This window comes from Phlebotomus papatasi, chromosome 2, assembly GCF_024763615.1.
Source record: "Phlebotomus papatasi isolate M1 chromosome 2, Ppap_2.1, whole genome shotgun sequence".
In the NCBI taxonomy this organism is placed as follows: Eukaryota; Metazoa; Arthropoda; class Insecta; order Diptera; family Psychodidae; genus Phlebotomus; species Phlebotomus papatasi.
In genome coordinates, this window is record NC_077223.1 from 94,298,712 (window position 1) to 94,320,791 (window position 22,080).

The following is a 22,080-nucleotide window of genomic DNA, read 5'->3' on the forward strand; positions in this document are numbered from 1 at the left end:
GACATGCTGGAAGCGTAAAACACATTTGTCAAGCTTACCAAAAGAAAATGCAAAGTAGTTTGTGGGAATAATGGTATTAATACCCGAAATAGATTTATAATGATGATTCTGGTGTACATTTAATTAATTAGAAACGTTCCAATTAATCTCTTAAAAAGACAATTTAAGTGTAAGTGCAAAAAAGAGGGAAATCCCAAGTTTCGCATAATGACTAAATTACGAAAATTCGTTATTTAGTCATTTTCTAAATATGTTTTCTCAAAGTCTCTTTCATATCTCTTCGTTCGTTAAAGTAACATTTTACAGTCGAGTTCCTCAAATTTGAACTCCTCAAATTTGAACGACGGTTGAGTTCAAAATGTAAAATTTGAGGTTATGTGAAGGAAGTTTTGCGTGGAATCTGAATTAGAACAATTTTTCTCTGGTGTTTCCTCAATATTATCGTATTATATTAACTTCCACAGCAAATTCCATTTATTTCACAATAAATTACATTGATATATTCTCTAAAATTATCTTTCTTAAATTTGGGAAAGTGCATTTCACATGAATTCCGTTACGTTTTCGAAAATATTGTTCAAATTTGAGGAGTAAGAACCCAGCGAGCACACTTAGCTGAAAAAAGTAGCGTTTTCAGCATATTTTTGCTGAATCGACTAGCAAAAATTTGCTGACTGATCAGCAGTTGTCGAACAAAAAGTGCTAACCAAATATATGGAAATGGCACTGAATCGCCAATTTTGTTTCAAGGTTAGCAGAATTCAGCTGAAAATACATATGTTTTCAGCTGAATTGCATTCGGTTAGCATTTGGTGCTCGCTGGGAAATGTCATCTATACCCCCCAAATGTTCAAATTTGAGGAACTCTACTGTAGTTATTTTTGAACAAAAGTGGCCGAAATTGCAAGCTGGCCGAAATTTGGTATAGTTACTATAGAACCATAAAATCCTATTTCATATGTGCCTCAATTTTAGGGTATCTCACTTCCAATTATTTTGAAATTTCCATGTCATTTTCATCGATGTGGCACGTCTCTTTTAATAGGGACTGTTCGAAACCTTCTTGGAAGGAAAAAAACAAATATTTTACAAACCTTTCCCCTTAGAATATTTCCTCCAGTGTCAGTTCATTTAATACTGTTTGGACCTGATGGATAAAAATCTTATGTATTTGAATGGGAAATTGCGAAGAATATCTCTATGGTTCATATTTGGATGAAATTTCTAGCATGTGCAGTGCAACTGACATAAATATGATACTTTTTTGCAAGCTATCTCATCCCACAGATTCCCACTAAAACGTTGGAATCACAGAGATTTTGAATTTTCCGAATGGATAGAAAATGTTTTTGTTTTTCACTTTCATTGTAACAAATTTGCGCTCTCTAAATTTTTATTTGTGCATATAACAAACTGAAAATTTGGCGTAAAAATACTTTAGTACAAAATATATTTCAAAATGCAACAAAAGATTTATTCTATCAACAGACAAATTGCAATTGTGCCAATTTTTCATGCTATTTTCACTCAATGTCCCATTTTTCTCAGCCTCACGCCATAATGTGTATTTTATTGTGTTTAGTCAATCATTTTTTCTATTTTTTTTATATATTCATGATTTCACATATTTCAAATTGGAGCAATTTTAATCTTGCCTTTCCGCTCTTTTTTCACCATTTTCATCTATCAGTGTTGTGTTTTTTTTTTCGTTAAAATCCCATTTTACTTCTCTTTGAAATCACCCACAAAGTTTTTTTTTCACATCTAGCACCATGAAAATTTGCGCGCTCCATTTAGCTATCGGCAGAACTTTTTTTGCGCCAATTCTCTTCGCTGTCCCCTCCCCATCACATAGAACCCAACTATTTCTGTACTAAATAGCATTTAAAGGCGAAATTATTTCCGGTGTAAAATATGACGGGACTTTTTTTCTCTCTTACACATTTTCACAATCTCGTACATTTACCTTTTATCTCAGAGCCCAGTAGAAATAACTCTTTTTTTCTCCTCTCTGTTCCACACATTTTATATACCATTTTGGTATTGGTGAAAGAGATAACAATTGAAATGGAAAATTATTTCCTAGATATTTACATATACACATCACTCTGTAGCGCTTTTCTGGAAAACTGCTCATGAGAAATTTTGTGGTTCAAAATTCAATTTTCCAAAAGCTCTCCTGGTGTCCCACGTAGGATCAGGTGGTCTTTCGAGCGGTGGCCAATGTTGGAATGCGTTTTGTGGGCAGTTTCTGTGGTTGCGCATGCAGCAGCTTTGTAGCATTGGTATCATCTTGGTAATGTGCTGCAATGTCATCCCGAAATGCCAGGAAGCCCAGTTGAGCATGAGATGCTTCATTCAATGCTCGAGAACGAATACAAGCATGATATTGAGCTTCTGTGAGTTTCTGCCCACTTTCAACACCTGTACACACCTAGAGAATTCAAGGAAGATTTTGTTGGCAGTTGCAATAAAAGCCAGAGAGCTTGAAAGGAAAGCTTTAAGCACCCCTACATAGGGTAGTGTGTGGTAATTCGGGACACTTTTTAGCACTTTCAAGTTTCAAACAGCTTAACGACTTCTCAAATTATTTTTATCATTATTGATACAAATATTTATGTTCCTTATGCTATCCAGAATAAGATTTTTATCGAAAAATGTTGAAAATGCATAATTTTTTATACAAAATAGCAAAAAAAATGTAAAGAAGTAATAATGGTATATTTCAGGACAGTTGGATATTTTTGGGACAGACAAAAGTCGCTATTCTGTAAATAAATTTCCCTAAGCCTGATTATTCACCTTTAAGTAGAAGTTCTAAACTTCACTCTCTCATAAAAATTTTGTTTAAATTTCACTTTTAAAGTGACTTAAATCGAAAAAAACTAAGCACTGTTTGTGTTAACATCTGCAAAATTGACCACACTGAAGGTTTTCTAAAAAATGAAATGTGACACTCATAATTCACGCGTATTTCAAGCGTTAAATTAAATAAAATTTCAGAAGTTTTATGTTTATCTGATAAAAAACAAAAAAAAAACAAATAAAAAAGAAAATAAATAAAAAAAGGTAAAAAGAAAGGTAAAAAGTAAACAAATATTTATAGGATTTTTGATTTGTCCCAAAATACCCATATTATGTCCCGAAAAGCACCTTGTCCAGAAATACCACACGTTACTCTATATGGTACTAAATCAGACAGACTTTTCATAACAACATAATTGATTTTCATTCAAAAATAACTTCGAAATTGTACAATTGAATTAGACATCCTGAACCTTTTCTAATTTAAATCGATATGGGTTTATTTCTAACGTTGCTCTAAGAACTACAAAGAAGTGAGCCAATTATTAAGGACAATACATGATTATCCTTTTAGAACCGAAATGTAGTATGCAGATTTAGAAAATATTTCCTTCGCTTTCTATTGTGGAAAAATCTTTAATTTTTATACTGTAGGGTGGACTCACCACTTCTCGCCAGTGCCAGTGTCCCACTTTTCGCCATTTAAATTGAAATCGCTATTTTTCGCGATTTATGAAATAAATGAGCTGCAAAGTTCTTTGTATTTTTATTGCTGCTATACGTATAGAGTCGAAGAATAATAATTATTCGTTTTGGATTTACGATTTTAAGCATTTTTTAGAGTAATATTTTAAGCAAGTGCAGTGAGTCCAATATTTCTTACCAAATATACTAAGTGTGATCAAATTTTCATCGAGCAAGAAATACCTTTTTGGATAAATCATTTCTCTATTGAATATTTAATTACACTTGTAGAATACATAAAATTTGTATTTAGTTAATTAATATTTCATTTTATATTAATTTTATATAAAAATGAGGCATGGCGAAAAGTGGTTATATTATGGGATTGATTTTACCACCTGTCGCCATTTCTTTCCAATAGGCGACGCTAACTTCATTCGTGGATTCTCAATTGTCAAATCTGCATTTTTTACTTTCTGCAAAAAATCTCTAATTTGATTTCTCAAATAAAAGTGAAGACAAATCGTTTAAAGTGAGTAATAATTGGGTGATCATGAGAGAAAAGAAATGCTGAATGTATTCTTTTTATAATATTGCCTAAAATAATCGAGTTTGAACCTTTTCAAGTGGGTGGCGAGAAGTGGTTACAAAACTGGCTAAAAGTGGTGAAAACTGGCGACGAAGTGGTTATTTTTGCATTATTAAAAAAAATAAGTTTTTTTTTAAGTAGTCAAGCGTTAAATACTAGGACTATTGTTTTCACGAATCTAGAGTCAATACATATAAATAGTTTTGTGTCAAATTTGAGTTATCTTGTAATAGGACTTCAAAAGTTATAATAAAATTTATTCCTGTTTTTCCTAACCATGGCGATAAGTGGTTACTCCACCCTATGCATTACTATTTGTCAAATTTTTGTCTATAAAACACTGATTTTAAAATAGTGTTTTTTAACAATTGAAAGCTATTATAAAATAGAAAATCTAATTTATGCCTTTTATTCCATTTATCGGAAATGGTAAAGCAATCGGTGTTGATGATTCTTAAGGGGTTACGTAGGTCACGCCAGATTAAAAAAACAAACAAAATATTTTAAGAATTTCACAGCGATAATGAATTTTTTAAGCATATATAGTAAGGTGGGGTAACTGGATCGTTTTCCGAAGAGTGCTACTTTAACGCTTATTTTTGGACTGATGAAATTCTTTTTTACTTCTTCTAAATCCATAGAATTATTCACTATTTCATTCAGAAACATAATATAAAAAAATTATCAAAAATATTAAAGAAAATTTATAAAATAATGATAATACTGAAATAAGTCAGCATGCACTAACTGGGACGCCTTTTCGCTAATTCACTTTTAATTAAACCTTTGGATTTAAAATACTTTATTCACAAGGAAAAAACAATAAATGTTTTCAATCAACCAGCTGTCATTAGCGAAAATAGGGTAAGTATGCCAAATTTCGGCATAGTTGCATTCAAGCGCCAAAGTCTCAAAGTCTCAAGGAGTGTTGCTTGGAAACTTGTTAACAATTTATCGTCTTTATTTTCTCTAAAATCATTCTTAATATAAAAATGAATAAAAATATAAACATGGCTTTGGTCTCCTATTTCAGCCACCTTTATTCTCATACTTCCTTGCTCTTCGGGAGTTCTTCAATGTCTGTTTCACGTCATCTCATTTGTCGAAACTACATTTTTTGTTATTCTTTTGCATTGTATAATCTCTAGAGTATATAAAAACTAAAATAACATGGAAATTCGATTAATAAAAAAGGTGGCCGGAATTGCGAGCTGGCCGGAATTTGGCACACTTACCCTATCACTGCTAGAAAATTTTTAGTGAAGAACCCAGCTGTCACAAGATTGAAATGAGTCGATTACACTTACTTATTTAATGGATAAAAATATTATTTTTGTTTTTTCTCAAACTTGTATAGTTATATTATGTTACTATGACTATATTACGAAAATAAAAATATTATTAAACGATCCAGATAGCGAAGCGCCCGAATTATCACACTTGACTATAATTGCAAAAGTGTATGTTTAAAATATCAAATTGTTTAGATGTACTTCCGTAGTATTATTTATTCTTATTGATCGTATAAAATAGGACTTTTCACTCACCTTTGGATGCCAAATGTGAAAAATGCCAGGATCTGTTGCTCGAATAACTTTAATGGACGATCTAACGTACTTCCTGTACAACATAACATCCTCTCCACCCCATCCAATGATCTCTTCGTCGAATCCCCGTACTTTGAGAAAATCCGATCGATACTGACACGTCATACCGTATCCAAAATCTCGCCAGAAACCCGTGTCACGAGATATGTGCAGTTGGTCAGTCTCGGGGGGTAATTCTCTACCCTGAAGTGTGTACACTACATGTGGATTGTAGAGACTAAACACGATCGGGTAGTAAACCTGTGTATACACCGTAAATGCAATTTAAGCAAGAGCAATAATTTTCTGAAAGACCGAGAGTGAGCCAAATTGAATGGACACACACTCTCGCATAATTTAGAGTAGGGTGAATGCATGAAGAGGGTAGTATAGCTATTAAAATCATACTTTGAGTGGTTGTGCAAATGAGAAATTTTCATATAATATGAAAACATATTAGAGCTCTTGAAAAGTTTTCACTGCTCCCGGAAAATGACCAGTCAAATGATTAACTTCCTCTTCAATAGTATATATACAAAGTTTTAAATGGTCCTCTGTACACAAATCTTCTACTTTATGGGTCGATGCTCATATATATAATATTACATAGTTAATCCATATTTTACAGAACTTAAAAACATAATGTCATCGGGCTTCATATTTTCCCAACAAAAACTGGGAAACTTTTATGTTGAAGGGTCCATTGAAAATTTATACTATATGACACAACACAAACAATATTAATTTACGCTTGGACAAGAATATTGTGCTAGAAAGTAGCACAAACATGAAGATTTTTGGCTTACAACTTCATTAAATACAAAATTTTTGTTAGAAAATAGTCGCATCATTCTGGAAAGTATTTTATAAACCTTTTATATTCCACATGAAATTCCATTGTCAATCCTTTGAAATATTTTAGTCTTTTTTTGTCTTATAACTTTATTGATTAACTAGAATTAAAATGGATTGAAACCACTCTAAGGTCAAGACATCGACAGAACGCTATAAGATTACAATATTTTATGGAATAAAATATTTAATGATACGAAGATATTGTTTAAAAAATATTTTTCAGGCAGTAAAATATTGGAATTAGAATTTAAAAAAAAGATGACAAAGAGTTCCAGCTTCGCGGAATGGTGGAACCTAAGAGATAGAGCTATCCGTGAATTAACTTTTCTCACAATTTTTGTATGCATAACGGTTTAGGGGAAAATGCCCATGCTTGATACCATTGGAAGCTTCGTAATGACTAAATTTTCTATGTTTCACAATATATAATGTGACTCATCGCAACCATATTTTAAAAACTATGGGAAAGTGGCCAGTTTTTAAAATATATTGCGGAGTCACGTTTATTGAGAAACATGGGAAAAATTTAGTCTTTACAAAGCTTCCAATGGTATCAAGCATGGGCACCTTCCCTTACTACCGATTAAATTGATTCAAAAATCAGAAATCAATTCCGAGCTAGAAAATTGGTTAAGAAGTTTTCATTACCATAACATAGTCGGGTTCGAAATAACAATACCTGGACCTTCAGTAATTCAAAATGGCGATATTTTAGCCATAGGTATGTTTGGACGAAATGTTCGCCTGGTGTACCCCCAAAACATATCCGAAAATAATTGAAAAGCATTAGGACAATTTTGAGAAAAAGAAATAAAATGGTTTTGAAAAAGGTGGAGGGCAGCGATCGTCCGAGATAATGTCCCTTTATGGTGTGGGGGGTCATCAAAGACCGGAGGTCGATATCTCTTACCGATTGACCTCTAGTTTGGGATCAAACTTAAGGTCAAGTAAAAAATAATTCCATATAAGAAATGATTCAATTATCGGTAGGGGAAAGCGCGCTACCTTCGGACGATTTATGCTTCGCACAAATTATTTTTTTCAATGTGCTATAAATGAATTTGGCCCATTATAATATTATATTTTACTAGCTAGTCCAATGCCTCAAATTTTCAGAAAAGAGTTAGGGGGAAGTGGGGCACCTTTGAATTGGGGTAGCTTTGAAATTGAGCTTTTTTCTCCTATTTTTAAATAAAACTGGACCTTATTATGATATAATTTAGCTCAACAAACCAATTGCGAAGCTAAATTATAGATCATGATGAGCTTCAATTCCATTTGAAAATAGAAGAAAAAAACCCAATTTCAAAGCTGTCACACATTCAAAGGTGCCCCACTTCCCCCTATGGGGGAAATCCATAAGGAACATAGAGAAAAAAATTAATTGCCGAAGCTTGAGTCGTACGAAGGTAGCACGTTCCACCCTATTTAACCGATTCATTACCGATATAAACTAATTCAGTCATGTTCGAAATTTCAATATCTTTCCAAAAAATCCAATTTTTACCAAATCGATTAAAAAAAGCCTTCCAATATGATTGACTTTAGAGCTTCAGTAATTCAAAATGGCAATTTTTCCGCTCACAGATATGTATGGTCGAAATGTTCGCCTAGTCTACCTCTAAAGCCTATCTAAAAGTCAAAGAAACCTTTAGTACCGTTTTCGAAATAATCAAAAAAACATGGTTTTGCAACGGATAGAGGGAGGTGAGGAAAAAAGGGAAAAAAGTCTGGAAACAATGTTTTTTCGAAGACCGGAAGTTGATATCTTTTATCGTTTAAGCTCTAGAGGCGCGACAAGTTGGAAAAAAGCGGATTATATAAGTGCTCTATCTTTGAGTTCAAACACTAAATAAAGAATCTTAGTTAAAAAGAACAGAATAATAGCAGATGATAGAGTGGGTCCCTTACCACGTTAATACGATATAAATGTACCTTAAGGGCAGAATCACATTGAAAGTAAAATGCTCACCGTATTTCGTTAATTTACGCATTTTCAATACACGCACATTCTCGATTACTCTATTACCTTATGTCAGACTCGGTGGCCCTAGGTCAAAATAATATAAGAAAATTGAAGAAAACTATCGAAAATTCGATAAACGGTAAGCAAAAAAAAACTGTAAGAGAAATAATTTGCACAGTTTTTCTCTCACCGTTTATCGAATTTTTGTTTTATTTCTTCAATTTTCTTATATCATTTTCACCTAGTTCAACCGACTATGAGATAAGGTAATACGTTAATCGAGAATTTACGTAAGAATTGTAATCAAAATGCGTAAATTAACGAAATACGGTGGGGCTACGGCGAGCATTTTATTGTCAATGTGATTCTGCCCTAAGTCGATAATGATTTGCGATTAACGAACTCGAACTCCTTATTTGGATACGGTATCTCTTTAGCATCAATTATCTGATAATTCTTTAAAAATCTTATTGATGAATGAAAACATATAATAATATTAATGGCCAGTAAGAGCATGTTAACAATCTTTGGGTTGACTTATGGGGGCTTGCTCCAAAGGTTACAAGCCATTATCTCACCTAAAGCTCTAAAGTTTGACATAAAGCTCTGACGATGGCCACACGGACAGATGGACAAATATGTGATATAATTTATTTGTCAGAAATTGCCTGATTAGCAAATAATGTCTTAAAGAAAAGTAGTTTCCGGGGTAGATGGAAATTTTGCGTATTTAAAAAAAATCAATCGATTATACTTGCTCTCTCGTTAGAGTTCCGGCAACAATAATAATTCACAACAAATTTATATATTTACCGAAAGACTAACCCAACATTTATATCAGTAGTTTGTGCTTATTCAACTATTTTGAATTCTCTGTCGAAAGAAAGGGTCTTCATGAATATGCAAATACGGAAACAAATTATTTAAAATACACATAGGTATTTCTAGAGATAAATTCAAATTACTAGAAGTAGACTGAATTTGAATAGTTGACATAAATTGTTTCCAAATTCGATTTAAGGGATATTTTCTCACATCCCACGTATACTGTAAAAACACTTTATTGTTTTCAGAGCAGTGAGGTGTATGCCAAAATAAAAAGACAACTACCACGACCAACGATGTGAACAACCATAATAACTTTAAGTTAATACTGATGGAACAAGTTTGAAAAGTTTTAATTCCACCTCATCCCCAGAGAGTGTGGAGTATTGATGTGGACGTGGAAGAGCTTTTTGGAATGCAGTGCACGTGATTCAATTTCAATCAAAATCTACCACCTTAATTCACATAACAAAACATCACAAAAAAGTCACTCATGTGGAAGGATGTCGGGACAGGAGATGCTTCTGGGACTCAAAGGACGATCCATGAGGGAAAAATGTCAACTCACCTTTTTCCCGGGTTTGGCATTCCATCGGCATCTATCTAAGAATTTAGCACTGAACACGATATCTACATCACACATAAATAAAAGGACATCTTTGCTTTTGCTCTTGTCCGTAGCGTCCCATACTTTCTCGGCGCCGACCCGTAGTCCTTTGGCTGTTGGAGAAAAAAAAGGAAAAAAAAACAAAAAAATATAACCGTGAGGAAATTTTCCTGTTTATGTTTCAAAGAGAAGAATAGACAAGATAATACACAAGTATAAGGAAAGATTCAATATAGAACCGTACTATGGAGAAAACTTTCAGTATAATGTTACATAATTTAGGTTTTCTCTGTATACATTTTGCCAACAACGTCATAGAGCTCAACTAAAAGATTGTTTATCTCATTTCACAACACTAATTATGGCCTTTGTATTACATTCAATATTGTAATTATAAATGGATGAAAACATTTAGTACACCCTCGTAATTAAAACATTATATTGTAAAATCCAGTGCTTTTACAATTATCAAAAAAAAAAACAAATATTTAAGATAATATTTACCACATGACTGTTCTAAAGAATTTTTAAAGAAATGTTCAGTTTCTTCTGTGAAACAGTGAATTGTTTGTCATGTAAACAATTTGTTTTAGATATTCAATTCGATTCAAGACATATATTAAAATGTACAAATATTCAAGATAATATTTAGCACACGACTGTTCTAAAGAATTTTTTAAAGAAATGTTCAGTTTCTTCTGTGCAACAGTGAATTGTTTATCATGTAAACAATTTGTTTTAGATATCCAATTCACTTCAAGACATATACTAAAAATGCAAATATTCAAGATAATATTTAGCACATGACTGTTCTAAAGAATTTCTTAAAGAAAGTTCAGTTCCTTCTGTGAAACAGTGAATTGTTTGTCATGTAAGCAATTTGTTTTAGATATACAATTTCCTTCAAGACATATATTAAAAATGTATAAATATTTAAGATAATATTTAGCACATGACTGTTCTAAAATTTTTTTTAAAGAAATGTTCAGTTTCTTCTGTGAAACAGTGAATTGTTTGTTATGTAAACAATTTGTTTTAGATATCCCATTCGCTTCAAGACATATATTAAAAATGTACTAAATGAGCCAGTACTAAACTGACTTTTAGCATGAATCATAATAGCTCAATTGCACTAAGTAAAAATGATTAGAGATTTAAATTTCACGAGGTATCTGTTTAATTCGATAAAATTTCATAAATTTAGAGTACTCTCACGCAACAATAATTAAGGAAAAATATAAAACAATTGAAGGTAACATATAGTACAAGCATGTACTAAAAGAAATTGACACAAACTCTCTTGGTTTCTGCTAGTTACAGATAATATTTAAGATTAATTAATTAAAGGTAGAACTAAATATTTAGGAAATGCATGTACTAATAATTAATTTCTTAAGATTTTAATTTCAAAATAAAATGTTGAAATAATTAAAAATCCAACATTGAAATACCAATTTAAAATTTTAAAAAAATCTAAGAGAAACAGTCAGCCTTCAAGATAATTTTACACTCTCAAAATAAGAAATCGTGAATAGAGAAAGAAAAATAAGATATAACATTTTCTAAATAAATATATTTTTCAGATTAAAAGACCTGTTTCTTAATTAATTAAATATCTGAATTCATTTAATATAAATTAATAGAGATAAAATCGAAAAACACGTGTAAATTAATAAAAACAAAATATACTAAATCATTTTTAGTACTTATTTCTTTTTAGTACTCAAAATTTTTCAACGTAGGGTAAAGTGGTACAAGTTGGACAATGAATGGTACAATTTGGACAGGGCTTTTTGTCTTGATAAATTTAGTACTTCATTTTTATTTGTATAGTTTTAATGCTTTAGTTTTATAATTTGGTTCCTTGTGCTTAAAAACAAATTTTGCACTGTATTTATCAAGAAAAAAACCATGTCCAACTTATACCGGCGAATTGTCCAACTTGTAACACTAATTCCAAATTATATCATTTTACCCTATAGAAGTTGTCATAGTTATTTAGTTTATTGAGTTTTCATCGATTTGTATCTCATTTATTCATTGGTACTATCTTGTTTATTTCCATTAAGATAATTTGAAATGAAATCTGAATAACTCACCTCTCGAGAAAGTTTCATTTAAAGCTAAAAGTTTTAAATTGGATGAATTTCCTCCATTTTTGGCACCCAGAACACGACTCATGATGGCGCGCGCTTCCTGAAGACCCTCATTTCCAAAGTATACCACTGTTAAGTGAACACGTCGATCGTGCGTGAGTGCAATGCGAAAGAATTTATCCATGAAATTCTGAAAAGTAGCCGAACGTCCAGACAGCGGCAGTATTATATGAATCAACTCCTTCTCATGCACTCTGAAATGGAAGCCAGAGGAAACGACCACATTAAGGAAGTGAATTATCACTTCAAATAATTTTCAATTTCATTTTCACACCCCCATCTATAATGATGTACATTTTCTCCGGTCGAGAATTCTTCACAATATTCACCATATGCTAAATTTATATCCAGCACCATTAAGTATTTAGTATATATGCTATATTTTGCCTCTATAGAGGCCTTCATGAAGATTTATGCAAGTCCATTAAATAACCCTTAACATTTAAGATGGTATATTTAGCATAATTTGTGCGATTCTTATCATTTTGTTGCCTCACTTCTTGTATGAGAAAGTATAATAAGAAAATTAAAATATGTACTATAAAGTTACCCTCCAAAAGGTCTTTAGAAATGATGGAGACAAACAAGTTTTAATAAGATAGAAGATTTTAGTTTTATCTTTACATCCCATATAACAAGAGCCACAAGAGCAATAGAATCTAACAAATTTCTTGAGAGTAAAGAGCAGTCAAGTGAATGACACTTTACTTAATACAGTGGGACCTCGATAGAGTCAACTAATTATTTCCAGGCCCGTGGACTCCATTGGATTCGGTGACTCTATCGGAGTCCGAAAAAATCAATTAACATGTAAAATTTTGATATAAAGGGGTATTATTTTATGTTTGTACAAGATAATTGATAAATTTAATACGATAATAGAATATTTTGTTTAATTAACCCATAAATTCTGCACCCTCTGATCCAAAAAAGTCGTATGTTTGAGCAAAAGTTGGAGATTAAAGAATAATTTTACAGAATGTTTTTATTATTATTAAGTATCTTAAGTGTAAAATTACTATCCATGTGATAATATTTAGGTCCATCCACGATGTTAAAATAAGAAAATAGTGTCTTAAACACTTCTTTTTTCACTTCTTTTTAGAAGAGCTCCAGTAAATATTTTATTGTTGAAAATTCTGATGCAATTAACGTTATTAATTAGAATTTATTTTAAACTTTTATTCTATGAAAAAAAAAAGAGATTGATAGTTGTTCTTTTCGTTATAACTTTGGCTCTGAATTTCACAAAAAAGCAATAAAACCAATTTTTCTCATTTTCTCCTTGTTCTGTAATATTTAAATGGTTAGAGATATCTACTTGGAGTCTTCAGATGACCCCCTAATAAGTCAACCTTGGGATTATTATTATTTATTATTATTTATTTATTTATTATTTATTAATTTCTCAAACAAATAGGGTTCGCCCCTCTTACAATGTTTGGCAAAAGAAGAAGAAAAAGAAAAAAAAAGGTTATTGACAAAATTTAAGTAAGTGGATATAAGGCAAAGGCAATATTGAAAAAAAAAAAAGTAAATTAATTTATTAGGACTGAGACTGGAAGTACCCTGTTATTCCGTCAACGGATAGTCGGGCATTCGGGGGAATAGAATTATATAAAACTATCCCCTTGACAAAAAGCGTGCGGGAGAGCTGATTCGAGCTAGCTCTAGGAACCAAGAGTCCGCGGACCCTGGCAGAGGCCCCGGGAATCAGGAGTGAGGCCAAGTATTGCGGTCTCCCAGAAATTATCAAACGGAAAAGGAATGACACCGCTCTCAGACGGAGAAGTGATGGGAGATCACAACCCACCAGGATATTGCGATGCTCGGAGATGTGATCACGGGGGCCGAGGCCACAAACGTACCTGACACAGCCGTTATGACCCTCATTTCCTCCCCACATTATGACCCACCTCATTATGACCCTCATTTCCTCCCCACTCCTCCTTTTCAGCGCCAAAATCGTTTTTTTCTGTGATTACAGGATAACACGTCATATGGGATCATAGGCCTAATCAAAAAACCTTAAGGCAAGAGAGAAAAGGCAAGAGAACTTTCAATCGGTCAAAACGCTTAAAATCACGAAAAGAAAAATATTTTGTTGAAAATTTATTACACGGTTAATATACGAATTTTATCGTAATGTTGTTCTTCTTGTGTTAAAAACCTTACATTGATACACTAAAACACTGATTTTAATTCCGAAAAAGTCATACAATATTATTAGTTCAATAATAATGGAAAAGTTAACTCTATCGGAGACAATTTGGGTCTAAGTTGACTCTATCGGAGTCCGTAGAGTAAAAAAATAGCTGTTGACTCTACTGTAGATTGACTCTATCGCGGGTTGACTCTATCGAGGTTCCACTGTACTTATATTCTTGACTTTGGTTAAAATTTCACTTAAGAAGTGTAATTAGGAAAAGAGTTGGTAAGTTTCAAGAAATTTCAGAAATTTCCGCCTAAAGTAGGTGGCGACTGCTGTGAAATTTCTGAAATTTTACCATCTCTAATTAGGAACTTATTGAAATAGCATAAAAATCATGACTTTTGCGTGATTATAGGAAGAAACAAAATACAAGACAAAATAGTAATTTTGAGGTTCCCAGAGTCGCCTTATGGAAAAGGTACCCGAAAATCCGAAATTACTGTCCCTCATCGTTTTTCTTTTATCATTAAGACTGTGGCCCTGTAATTGAATCCGAAATAGAAATCCTGTTAATATCTTCAACATACCTAAGAATTTTTAAGTGTTTCCTATGAACTTCACAGGATGCCATTCTGAACGTGTCTCAAACTTTGTGGAATGGCTTAAAACTGATTATCTATTTCATTATAAGAAAGAAAAAAAGATTGATCGAGATAATGTCCACTTATGGGCAGATCATCGAAGACCAGAAGTCGATATTTCGCACCGTTTGACCTCTAGCTAGCGAACAAACTAAAGGTCACGTAGAAAAACGATTTTCGAAAAAAATTATTCAATTTATCGGTACTTTATCGGTTCATGGCCGATGAAGACCGATGCAGCTATAGGTTTAAAATTTCGGGATCTGGAAACTTTGTATTTTATTTCGTATTTTACATGTTCGTATTGTACATTTCGTATTGCGGAAACTTCGTATTCTAGTACATTTCGAATTTTACCATTTCGTATTTCACATTTCGTCTTTATTTTCAATACCTTTCCCAAAAATCCAACTTTAACCAAATCGGTTATAAAATAAGCCCACTAAAGTGATTCACCTTCGACCTTTAATAATTCAAAATGGCGATTTTTCCAGTCATAGGTTTGTTTGCACGAAACATTCGCTCCGAAACTAATTGAAAATGATTTTCATATCAGTTACTAAGAACTTCATGGAGCTCTTACACTGCGAAAAAATGGGGGTGCGATTAACTTTTTTTCCTTATAATTTTAACACTTTTTAGGTGTAAAAATATATCAACATTTTTTAATGTTAATTTTACACTTTTTAAGGGTAAAATTAACATGAAAAAGGGTAACTTTAACCCCTAATACACCTAAAAAGCATAATATTTACACCGATTTCGGATCAAAACTGCAGCGTAAAATAAACATTTCCGGAATGTTATTTTAACTTTTTCGGATTTCTCTCAGTGTAGCAATGACTATTCGCTACTCATTGGGCTTTAATATGGTTCTGCTCCCGAATTACCATGAAAATTTGTCAAATGACATTGTTATGTCGTTACGGAATTCCCCTAGGACATCGGAAGGGTGGCTTGGTTTTTTTGTTAGAAAATTTCGATTTTAGAGATACTTACTTGGGATAGGCTTCCATCTGAATGGTCTGAAGTGGAGCAAAGGGTCTCATAACAACGACTTTCGTCACCCCATGATTCGTATGTTCATGATGGGAATTTGTGGTCTTATTGGTGGTTTCTTTCGTACGGAAATACATTTCGTACTGGGTCCCTGTTGTCGGTTCGTTGCGGTAAATACCTTCTGTGAAGTCATCCAATGTGTACTTATTCGTAACATTTCGATTTAGACTTTCCAGGGCCCGATTAAGGGCATCCAGAAGATCCTTCCGCTTGTACCCAATAGGCTTTTCAACTACGCGTTTTCCCAGACCAAGTTCAATAGGATATACCCGGCTATAGGTGAAATGATTGAAGGGAATGAGTTCGTACTCATTGTTGAGCGGAAGACCATGGAGGATTTCAGAAGCACCAACTTGTTTTCTGACAAATGCCGTACAATCATGAAGTACTGACGTCACAGGTGGAATATTTGTTGTGCCATTGCTAGCCACTACCGTTTCCTGTCCACTGGAGGTCAGAGATGAACCTAAGTGAGCTACAAAAAAAGGAATTACTGCAAAACCTTTCCATTGTACAAAAAGAACCTTTAATTTTTAAACAAAATTAAATTGTTAAAATACCCGGGAAATATATTTATGATTAAACAACAAAAACTACAAGGTTGCAAATCACAGCAAAATATCGATTAATCTATCCTACTTTGTGAACATTATTTAAATTAACTTAACAAGTAGAAAAAGCTTTACATTTTAATTGGATCAATTGAAGTTTGAGCGAATGAATTTCCGCCGTGAGCTTGGCCACTTCTTGTCGATTTTCCTCTTCTCGTTGCTGCAACAATTGCAGGTATCCTCTTTGCTGTTCATTTTCACTGTTAATCTGCTGCTGAACATCCACTTTGCTTGCACCTATCATTTGCACGAAAAAACATAATAAGACCCTTGTGAGTAAAATCTCTCTTGAAATATAGCTTTCGTGAGACTTTCAACATAACATAATCTTTCCCATCCATGCTTCAGACCGTTCAGACACTTTTAAAGTTTAATCCCCTTCCACACATTTGACTCGCGAGAGAGCAATTTAATCAAAGCTTTAAATTACTTCAATTTTTCTCATCTACCACTTTCCATCCTAACATTTTTAGTCCATATACGGGTAAAATAAGTTCAAAGTGGATAAAAATCTCTCTGAAGCTGATGTACAGAGAAAATTTCACGCAAAACTTCCACATAAACTTTTATGTTTCAAAAAAGAAAAAAAAAACGACTATAAATGAATAACTTTGCACTTTAGACTGTGCTTTAAACTAAATACAAAGGAAATACAGAAAAGCAGGAAAAAGGAATACAGAAAGTGGATGAAAAGTTCTAAAAAACGTATCGCATTCCTTTTAGAGAGAAAACTTGATTCACAAATGAAGTCTGTCAGTAGGTCAATTATTTCTTTTCTGCTTCAAGTTTCTGTCAGCACCAAAGAATATTTAAAAAATAAAGGAGGGAGTAAAGCTTTTTAGTGTTGCGAAATGCTTGAAAGTTTTGATTTTCGCAGGTACATATACTCCCAAAAGTTCTTTTATATATTTTATTTAATTCGAATATTTTACAAAATATTTTTTAAATTGATTGAAAGATCAACTCAAAAATTCCCAAAAATACATTAGAAGAAATAGTATAATTTAATTTTGTAAAAAAAACTAATTATCAATTATTAAGCGCTTCTTAAACGGTTTATAACCAGTTGGTAAGATTCAGTTTTCTCAGGTATTCCAAGAACTTTCCAACGAACTCAAATTTGCCCAAATTGGCTGAAAAACAAACTCTATAGAGCCTTTCCATTCTTTAACCTTGAAAAAAGCCCGTTTATAAACGTAATATAACGACTAGACGATTTCTGAAACGTATCCAAGAGTAATCTTTTCCTTTCCCCATCGAAACTTTTTTTTGGAGGCGAAATGAAAGAGAAAATAAATGTGATTTTAAGATTGATTTTTGGGGAAAGGAGGATCCCACAAATATTGCAAGTCGATGTCTCTAAAGCGCGTGCACGTTAAGATTGCACCCAAGAATAATGCTTTAAAAATGAAGTCTACAAAATATTAAAAAAAAGAAAAATTCTTTTTGAAACTTTAATTCATTGTGGATTTACTAGATATATTAGTTTTTTTTATTAAAGTATTTGATTGGCGAAATCTCGAATCTTCTTTTTGAGTTCTCCCATCAAGGCCTGTATAAGATCATCACCGCGGTTCTTGGCAGTTTCTTGACTTTTTCTTGAAGTCTTCAATATTCTCGACGCGTTTAGCCTTCTTCTTCAGATCTCCAATACCCCGATTTTTCCACATCCAGGTTTCTGGACAGTGGTTTTACTGTGGAGGAATCGAAGAATCACCCTCCGGACGGTCTAGCGTTAAGTATTTGTGAGTTTCCCAAGGTGCGCGTAATTGATTCCAGAATTTTTTGGATACATGTACACAATCAGTTCCCTTCTCTCTTCCATTATTATTTCGTATCTCAGTGAAAAATGAACAGAATTTGATGAGAGTTTCACCAAAAGAAAGGTAAAAACACGTGTTACAATGTTTACATACAACGGAAATCCGGAGATAGTGACATCTGTCATAAAAATATCAAATCATATGGTACAATCTTGTCGTGAACACGCTTTAATCGTTTAGTCTCTAGCTCTTGTGATAGTCGAACGAACGGAAGTATAGACTGGATAAACTGATCAGACGGACAGTCCGCCGTTTTTCATAAATTGTTGAAAATTTTAGTTGGGACAACCTTAATACTCTAATAATAATAATAATAACATGGTCTTCAGGCCCTAAAGTTAAGTCATATGGCTATAATTTCTAACCAGTCAAGATTTTTAGCAATTTTCTTAATGAAAATTACACTGAGAAAAAACGGGGGTGCGATTAACTTTTTTTCCTCAGAACTTTAATACTTTTTATGTGTAAAAATATATCTGGTAAGAAGAGTTTTTTATTCTGGGCTGAAATTTCCCATCCGACGATCACCAGATTATTGTCAAAAATTATTACGTCGGTTCCTTACCATATAAAAATATATCAACATTTCTTAATGTTAATTTGACACCTTTTTAAGGGTAAAATTAACATGAAAAAGGGTAACTTTAACCCATAATACACCTGAAAGCATAATATTTACACCGATTTCGGATCAATATAATGCAGAGTAAAATTAACATTTCCGGAATGTTATTTAAACTTTTTCGGATTTCTCTCAGTGTATAAGTAAAAGAATAAAAAATAAATTCATAAGATTTTGAAAACTGATTAAAATTAGACGTTATTTAGAATCAAAAAACTTTCTAAAACTGTGCTAAACCTCCAATTTCGAACTTATAAATCACAAAGCCTAAAGGTCTAAATAGATTCAGGCTGATCCTTAAAAACATTATAAAGTAATATTTAAATTATAAATTATAAAATTTAACAGTAAAAATTTATGCCAAACTCTCATATATTGAAGGTTTACGATCATCGATTAGAGATTCTTTGGATAAATTTTACATGTTAAATATTTTTAAGGATCAGCCTGAGCCTATTTGGGCTTTAAGACATTAACAAGAAGATTTCTAGAACAAAGTTATGCAATTAATTAAAAATATGAGAAAAGTTTTTTTTTATGGATCACCTAAACTTCCCTAATTCAATCATTGTTGTAATTATGTCGTCAGATGCATAATTGCATCTCATACATATTCCTATGACTGTGTTTTGTTTTAATGTGCTCATTCATTTCATTGATGCGATTGATTGCATATGAAGATGGAAATGCCAATCAAAAACATTTATCTGACAGCAAAGGATTTTGTAAGGAAGCAAAAGAGAGAAAATCATGCATATCTAATATTCACCATCAGTATGAGTCTGTCTATTTCATATCGTCAATTTCACTGAGCAATTATATTTAATTAGGCACGATAACGATACAGGAACAGTGTTAAATTTTCTCCGGCGATGAAAATCTCTGGATGGGAAATACGTTTCAAAATTTCCCCAATTTCCGAGGCCAACACCCTCACATTATACAAAGGAAAATTTTCATATATATAACTTTCAATTTTAATGAACATCCTCCATACTTGAAATGAGTTGAGTTAAAGAGGGCATTTTGGGAGTGATGCTCCCGCAAAATTGGGAAATCGTATGCCATAAAGCTTTTATTCACATTTAAAATTTTCCACAACACCACGAAAGATAGCGAAACAATTTCTCTTGTACTTATGTGTGTAAGTATATGTATGTAACATTTTTATACTGTACTTGAATAGAGGTTATGAATTGTAATGCGAGAAGGAGCAAAGGTAGGAGAAGTCGAAGCAGTTCACGAAAGAATTTAGAATTTGAAACTGTATTCTAGGCTAAAATAATCGGATCGGTAACCCATAGGAACCACTTGGGAAGGACGTTTTTACTCTATTTACAAGAGCTCTTAAATTGCGAAGCATTACCATGCAAACTTTGAAAGTTGGAATACCAGAATGAGCTAGAATTACTTTACCAAGTATATTTACGAAAAACTATCCAGCAAGGATTTTATTACAAAGTTTTACTATTATTTGATGCAATAATAGAAAACATTTAGGTTTTTTGTTATGTTTGTCATTTTCTGCGCGATTTTAAATATTTAGATTGCAAATAATCTTTTTATAATGCTTAAACTTATGTGATTGTTAAAATGCCACGTTTTGAATTCTTTTATTTGTTAATATAAATAATGAAGAATGGCAATACAAAACTATAGTGGAAGACTTTCAAGTTTCACTAGTAGGGTAAAGTGGTACAAATTGGACAGGGCTTTTTTTTCTTGATAAATTTAGTACTTCATTTTTATTTGTATATTTTTAATGCTTTAGTTTTATAATTTGGTTCCTTGTGCTTAAAAACATATTTTATACTGTATTTATCAAGAAAAAAATCATGTCCAACTTATACCGGCGAATTGTCCAACTTGTAACACTAATTCCAAATTATATCACTTTATCCTAACCGGAACTGGTTTCTCGGGTGATGTACGCACTTTTGTTATACACTTATAGCTTCTACACATTGGGAGCAATTTTCGTCAAAAATTGATTTTTTGAAGGAAATTGCCTGCAGCGCTCTAGGTTGTAATGTCAAACTTCTGTCAAAAATGGAATTTTTGACAAAAATTACTCCCAATGTGTAGAGGCCTTTATGTATAGCGTGAAAAAGTTTTAAGTCCTTGTTTAAGCAATCAATACCCAAAACACAAGTGTGCAAGGATTAAATAAATTATTATTATTAAGCAATCAAAAAACCATAAAATTATTAGTTTTTGATGTGATTAACGATTTTGTGAGTTTTCGAAATATCCTGGCCTTGACCAAATATTATTTACATTCTGAAGAATAAATAAAAAAAGACATACATTGAAGAAACTCGATTACATTTCAATTTTTGAGGTCATTTCACATTCTCCTTAAAAGCGTTCAAGCGCGTCCTCTCCGTATTATTACTCTGAGGCTGAAATTCTTTACATTTTTCACATTTTTTAAAATGTATTCTATATAGAATATTGCAAATACTAATAATAATGAAAAATATTATAATAAAATACTTAATTATAGATTATCATGATAATTTCATATTCCACTAAATTATTAAAATTCATTTTATCATGTACTTAGTCTCCTTTTTAGGTTAGGTCATTCATAACCTCAAATTATAGAATGATCTGTCTATCAAATATGAAAATTTGATCAAATAGCCCGAGGGGTAACTCATTTCGGGGAACTCGAGCCAATCTGGCTGGGGAACCCATACATATTTTTCAGGAAACCCGGGGAACCCATACATTTTTTTGGGAACCCGAGCCAATCTGATTGATTATGAATTACCCCTTGAAATAGCCAAGTAAAATATTTCTAGTATTAAATTAAAGTAAACTAAATAAAATAGAAGATACTAGGGCACCATACTGATCATGGCAGGGGCCTCTCGACATCTCATTTTTCCATACGTTTTTGCAAAGAGGCACTGAAGACTATTGGCAAGTTTTTTCCTAAAGAGAATTGACTTATCAGTCTGATATATTTCGAAATTGTGCATTAAAAGCTATTTAGAAATACATATTTCATAATGCTCGCCGAAATAATACAAGAACTACGAGCAAATTTGTTTAAGTCGCGGTGCAATGTCTGGAAAATTTTTACAAGGAAAA

At 32.4% G+C, this 22,080-nt stretch overlaps 1 protein-coding gene across 1 annotated transcript in view; it reads right to left on the reverse strand.

Annotated features, from left to right (window-relative positions):
• Positions 1–1,676: 1,676 nt before the first annotated feature.
• LOC129802482 (chondroitin sulfate N-acetylgalactosaminyltransferase 1) overlaps positions 1,677–22,080 on the reverse strand; it is a 61,615-nt gene continuing 41,211 nt past the window's right edge. Inside the window, exons 3-8 of the mRNA XM_055848355.1 lie at positions 16,612–16,773; positions 15,866–16,400; positions 12,017–12,267; positions 9,879–10,030; positions 5,626–5,925; positions 1,677–2,434 (exon numbers count right to left, since the gene is read on the reverse strand). Coding sequence (XP_055704330.1) covers positions 2,198–2,434; positions 5,626–5,925; positions 9,879–10,030; positions 12,017–12,267; positions 15,866–16,400; positions 16,612–16,773 — 1,637 coding nt within the window. The 3' untranslated portion in view covers positions 1,677–2,197. The remainder of the gene's footprint in view (positions 2,435–5,625; positions 5,926–9,878; positions 10,031–12,016; positions 12,268–15,865; positions 16,401–16,611; positions 16,774–22,080) is intronic.